The sequence below is a fragment of the Cynoglossus semilaevis genome, chromosome 2, assembly GCF_000523025.1.
Source record: "Cynoglossus semilaevis isolate Cse_v1.0 chromosome 2, Cse_v1.0, whole genome shotgun sequence".
Classification (NCBI taxonomy): domain Eukaryota; kingdom Metazoa; phylum Chordata; class Actinopteri; order Pleuronectiformes; family Cynoglossidae; genus Cynoglossus; species Cynoglossus semilaevis.
In genome coordinates this window covers 10,902,280-10,908,636 of record NC_024308.1, presented here as the reverse complement: position 1 = coordinate 10,908,636, position 6,357 = coordinate 10,902,280, and the positions used below count along the sequence as shown (strand labels likewise).

Genomic DNA, 6,357 nt, shown 5'->3' with positions numbered 1-6,357 from the left:
AAAGGGATTCCCAGTTTGGAGCTGTGGTAGAATACTGGGCTGTTCTAACTGGGTCCCCTGACAACCCCCCCCCCCAGCCCCCCGTCCCTGTGACCTCATCATTCAAACCTGATGCATATAACATGAGTGTGTGTCTCTGAGTGGGAGTAGACACTGAAATCCTCACCACTATACACTGCTGCTCTACAGATGTGATCATGTGTTGGCGGGGATACGGGGGTCGGGGGGGTGTCATTACCAAACTTCTGTAAAGCTCTGACAGCATTGACACTAAGGTGACAGTGATTTACTGGTTCACTGCTCACCACCATCATGATAAAATGTGGCCATAGCCAGAGGTCAGGGGTCATCGTCGTTCTCCAGCTCCAACATTCTGCAAGTTTGTCACTGAAGAAGCCCCATGTCAGAACAACAACACTTCAAAATGATAGTTACTAGTATTTTTATTTTGCAACTGAACATGACAAATTATTAAATAATTAAAGTGATGTGGAAACAGAAATAGTTTCATTGGTCTAGTTTCACACACATGATCAGTTACAAATGTCTCTCTTTAGAATCTAGAAGCACGAACGCTTGTGTCATCTCCACAGTGAGGCGCCGACCTTCTACGAGGAGACTTTGAACAGGTGATCCATAAAGGCTTTGGTTACATGATTGTCTTAGTGAGCTCATTCAGGATCATCCTTGGGGATGTGGGGTGGTGGGGTACAGTCTCTCACACACAACTCCAGAAACACTGATCAGTTCCAGGAGGTGAAGTGGGAGTGGATCTTCACGCTAAAGATCTTAGCTGCATTCAAGAAATCAGAGGAAAATAAAAGAAAGATGTTTCTGACTTCACTAAGGAGACGTCTTCTCAAAGCAGCTGATACAGGAGAGACAGTCCAGATCTTGACTCTGTCCCTCTTCCTGTAAGATCACAGGATTCTTCCTCCTGATCCTCTTCCTCTTCTTCCCATAGTTGTCCCTGGTGGACCAATCAGGGAACTGCTGCTCGTGCAGACGCCTCAATCTGTCGGCCTCGTGGAAGTATTTGTCTTTTTGTGGTTGCAACAACATTCTCCAGCGTTGTCCCAGCTCCGTGTTGACCACAGCGTTGTCAGTGATCTTCAGCTCAGTCACCACGTTGGGCCTCTGCTCCTTCATGTAGAGCATGAAGGCGTTGGGAGGCTTCTTGATGTAGGGACGCCCGTCGTCCTGCTGCCGGTGACGTCTCTTTTTGACAGGGTTGGTTGGTAGAGGAGGAGGAGGAGGAGGAGGAGGAGGAACTGTGGCAAAGATGGTGGTGAAGGCCTCAGCGGGAAGGCTATAGACCACTTCTCCATTCACTGTTCCCACTGGAACCATGTTGGCCAGTGTGGGGCCAACCATGGACACCGACGGCAGACTTTGGTGGTCTTCAACTGTTGGTTTATCTGGAACAGCGGGCAGAGGTGGTGAAGGGTGGCCATAACTCCAGGGCTCAACTTTGACAATGGAGTTGGAGGGTGGAGTTACAGGATCTAGACAGGGTTCGGGTGGGACAGTGGATTGAAAATTTGAGGGGTGAAGGTGGGGGTCAAACCACTGGTCAGTAAGAACATTAGGAGGAGGAAGAGAAGGAGGTGGTTGTGGTGAGGGACCAGTCGTGAAGAGAGGGTTGTAGACAGGAAAACTGTACACCACCTCTCCATTCACGGTTCCCACTGGAACCATGTTGTCGAATGTGGTGCAGGACACTGGACCTGTTGGGACATAGTCCTGGTCAACCTGGGGCTCTTCTGAGAAGAAAGGTAGAGGAAGTTGGGGTGGGGGGAGGAGGTAACTGTGTGATTTGGGTGGTTCTTCAGAGTGGAGAGATGGAGGTGAAGGAATGGCAGATGTGTCTGACAAAAACACGTCCAGAAAGGCCTGGAGATGGTCTGGTTCTTCACTCCGGCGTATGGCATTAATGTTGAACTCGAGTTCTGTCACAAGGTCCATCCTTTTTGTGTTGGGTGGTGTAACCAAGTGTTTGAGTGAGAAACGAACAAGAAAAGGGCCCAGAACAGTTGAGTCAGACTGAACGATGGGAAGAAACCTCTGACCTAGAACAGGACTGTTACGATTCCTCTGTGTATACCTGTCTGTTGAAAGCAGCTTCTAGAATGTAAAGTTCACCAGAACTTAGCAGTTGATGGAGGTCTGGACTGGAACCCAGTGCCTACATTTAAAAACATCAGAACTGACATAGAGCTTAGTTGGATGGATAGTTGGATGGATGGTTGGACACCTGTGAGGTCAGTGTTTTAAATGTTTCTCTGCTCGTGGACTAGTCCAAACCTTGGTTGGTTCCACTCCACTGTATTTCCTGGTACCTCATTGACTCCCTGGTCCTTGGTCTGCTCTCGTTTCCTCTTCTCTCCCTCTGGTTCTCCTTTCAAAATGAGTTTTTTCTTCTTCTGCCAGTTCTCCACAGCAGTTCCTGGTCTCCTGGTCCACCACATAGGTTCAACAATCATAAACAGTTCCCTGGTTGCAACCCAGGCAGCAGCAACAGCAACTCTGGCCAGTTAACTCTTCAGTTTGTTGCTGCCCTCCCTCCCCCTGTGCACCTCAGTCCATTTCCTTCTTGTTCTATTCTGTGGTAGAAAGACATCAAAGTTACATTCTTTAGCTAGCCTATGATCTTTGTCAGGACCTTCTTTAATGTTCTCCACTGGTTGGCATGGTAACTTCAAGCAGATCAAAGTACATTTATTGAAGAGGAACCATAAGTGTTGAGGACATTCTGAGAGCGGGGCCTTGGGGGAGGGGGGAGGTAAGTTGATCAGGGCTGGTTTTATTGGAAGAAACAGATCATATGATTCAGAATGGGCCTCAAAAATCCAAAGAAGAAGATGAAGAAGAGATTTTGAGATTTTAAGATCCTCATCTTAAAATCTCCTCATGAGCCTGCTGCTGTTCGGTGTTCTTGATCCAGCCTCAGTATGGGCGTCACACTCAGGACAAATAACACTTTCACACACACCAAGTCAATGTAGGAACTGTGCAAACTGCAGTTCACTGTCTGCCACCTGGCACAATAGGTTCTCATCAGCCCACTGTTGTTCAAACATGTCAATACTGTGTGTGATCCTGTGGAAAAGAAACTCCAGCCTCAGTCGATGGAGCTAGAACAGTCTCAAAAAGAATAAACGCACAAACAAGGATTCACAAATGTATTTGGAATATTTACAAATGTATTCTGAAAATTCACAAATGTATTCATGTGAAGATATTTGTTCGTTTCATAAAATACATTTGTGAATTGTCTAACTCATTTATAACATACTTTTTTTTTAAAGGGTTAGATTTTTCCAGGGAAGGTTCTTTCATCTCTCTGTTTGTCCCATTTCTGGATCCAGGGTGATGGGCAGATGGACTCATGTACCAGTCACAGGACGTGATGTCCTGTCCTTTGGCCTTTGTTGCTTTCTGGCAGCAATGATAGTCCAGGTAGTTGAACCAGCACTTCCTAGTGTTGTTCCGGTTGGGGAATCTGACCCAGGATTGGTGACCATCCTTTACTGAATCCTAGTTTCAACTAGATGATGATCCTCCTCCTCTTCCTTTACAGCATCCTGTAATAGTAATGTGTTCTTCCCTCCATGGGACTCCCCTTTGTTCTACTCACACACTGCAGATGGTTTTACCTTCAAATCCAAATAATGACAAAAGAACCTTTCTGTGTGTTAACGTGGAGAAAGTGGAGCATCTGAGGAAGCTTTGTTTTTACAGAAAGGAACGGTTGAAATGCCGTCGGTGACAATCAAACATCAGTTAAGAAGACACTGAAGTACCAAGGAACGGAGACAGGCGTCAGAACATCAACTGTCAGCAGATGGAAGAGGGTGATTTAGAGGAGATGAGGGACACAGTGAAGTACGGACACAGATGTTCACAAGTCTCCATTGAGCATATGGACAGACATACACACACGCGATTGAACATCTGACCTTCCTGCTGTAAGGCTAGAGCACTTACCATCCCTATAAGTGACTCTGTTTGTTGCCAATAATAAAAATATATATTTTCCTGTATGTGAGTCTGAACTGAAGGAGCTGTGGAAACAGAGGAGACTTTCAATCAGGTCATATGGTTTTCTCTCTCCACGTCCCATTCGTCTGAGTGTGTGAGTGTGTGTGTGTGTGTGTGTGTGTGTGTGACACACTGATCTCCCCAGGGTTGGTTCAATATGCTGCCCATGTTGTTATGGCCTAAACCTTCTGCGACAGAGGGGCAGATCCAGAGGTGGCATCTGCTTACAACACACACGCGCATCTCTAATGCCCCAGGTGCATTATGGGGGCTGAGTTAACCCAGAAGGCAATTTGATGCAGAGCAAATAATGTTGAGAAAAGGTCAGAGCAGTTTGAGAGAATTTTATTGTTTTCTGTGATGGTGCACGTCTGCAGCCACGTGGACCAGTACTGACTGTGGGTCAGGTGGGACACATGGTATAGCCTACCATGGGTCTCTTCTGGACTAGTTTAAGTTCTGCACTAAGGATTTGGGATTTTTTCAATATTCTTATTCTTTTCAAAAGCTATAACAAACAGAGCAGATTTTGGTTTTTCCTCTAGATGGCGCTATAATCAATCATTGACTCATCTTCCTTTAGGATGAACAAAGACTGCTTTTTCTGAACATGATCTTAAATCAGCAGACAGGACATGATGACAGAAGCAGAGAGAGAGAGAGAGAACCACAACCATAACGGTGGCTCAGGACTGCAGTCCAGGACTGAGAGTGATCTGTGATATGAGCTGGGTTATAAAGAGTCAGGGTTACAGAGAGAAGATGAGGGGAAGGAGGAAACGGGGGTGGAGGGAGGATCAGGTAATCCCCACCAGAGTGGCTCACTGAGGAAAGACAAGGAAGAAAGAGAGGAGAGGAGAGAGAGGGGGCTTGGGGATGGGGTGGGGTTAGCTTCAGTGCTAAAGTAAAGTGTTAGCACAGGCTAATGTCTGCTAAGTGCTGGTGCAGAGGACAAGGTGAAGAGCCAGTGATTAGAGAGGGAACGTTCCCAGCTGTCTGACGGAGGAACCTCTCACAGAAGGTCACATCCATCACTGCTGTCACCTCAGCAGGTTAATGGAGTCGGCCTCACTCTGGGCCTTCAATCATTAGGGCTGCTACAACTAACATAAACATGTCTAATAGACTATTAATTGACTCCATTTACCAAACATGTTGGTGGCGTCTGGGTCAGGGCTAACTGTTCCAGGGAGGAGCTGGAACAGATTCTTACCTCACTGACGGTAGGTTGTAGCCATGATGATGATGATGATGATGATGATGAAACCCTGATGTCCCAGGAGATCTAAGGAGAGAAGAAGACCTGTGTGTCATAGAACACCTTAAAGAACAGAAATACTAAATATTTCATCAAGTACTAGTTCATTCATTTATTCACTACTGGCCTGATGATAACCATCAGACAGCTGAACTTCTACAGACCTGTGGCTACTGTAGGTACTGCAGCTGCTGCCTCTGCTGCAGGGCATTGAGCTGTTAGGAGTCTTAATTACCCCACTGGGTCATTAACAGCCTGACTGGTGTAATCCTGACCTCAACATTAGCACACACACACACACACACACACACACAGACACTGGTCCTGAGGTGGTGATATTGACAGGCACTCCTGACCTGATGTCCAGTCTCTTCATCATCATCATCATCACCTCAGGCCTGTGTAATCCTCCAACAGACTTACGTTGAGGATCATTGTTTCTCTGTGTTGTACATGAATCTGGGTCGATCAGGTATTGATGTGTCTTTGGCTGTGTGTGTGCACCTGTTTGTGTGTGTGGGCACGTGTGTGTGCACCTGCATACACATGGCTCGGCTTCATGACGATTCGTGATTTGAATTGAATTTGAGCATGAACATCTGCCTCTAGTGGTAGACTGGAGAACACTCCAGGATATACCCCAGCTTCAAATGATTGTGATTGGCTCCACCCCCCCCCCCCCCCCCCAGCCCTTAAAAAGGGTTAAACAGTTCCTGATAAATAATAGTGGTTTTCAAAATAACTGAATGGCACTTTACTAAAGTAACATTAAACCATTAAAGCAGATATAATGAGATGGATCAGTGGATTTTGGTCAAAATGTCTAAAATCAAACCATGATAAAATGACACGGTGACTTCAGTGAGTGGTTCAATCTCTACTGTGGAAACACACTGATGGTCTCCTCCTCCACCTCCTTCACTTCACTTCATTCATGTGAAACAGTAAACACTGACACAGGGACACGGCAGCTGACAGTTCACACACACACACACACACAACATTGGCCAATCAGATGGTTTCTCTCCTTCATGGTGATTAAAATGACCGCTTGTTTA

At 46.2% G+C, this 6,357-nt stretch overlaps 1 protein-coding gene across 1 annotated transcript; it reads right to left on the bottom strand.

The window, feature by feature from the left end:
- Positions 1 to 425: 425 nt before the first annotated feature.
- LOC112486784 (lymphoid enhancer-binding factor 1-like) lies at positions 426 to 2,625 on the bottom strand. Its single transcript, XM_025054252.1, has one exon. It carries the CDS (start codon positions 1,963 to 1,965, stop codon positions 844 to 846), a length of 1,122 nt encoding a protein of 373 aa, XP_024910020.1. The 5' UTR covers positions 1,966 to 2,625; the 3' UTR covers positions 426 to 843.
- Positions 2,626 to 6,357: the final 3,732 nt, after the last annotated feature.

Bases quoted from the DNA above. Each gene is read 5' to 3' on its own strand.
- LOC112486784 (XM_025054252.1), bottom strand. From the start codon at position 1,965: ATGGACCTTGTGACAGAACTCGAGTTCAACATTAATGCCATACGCCGG.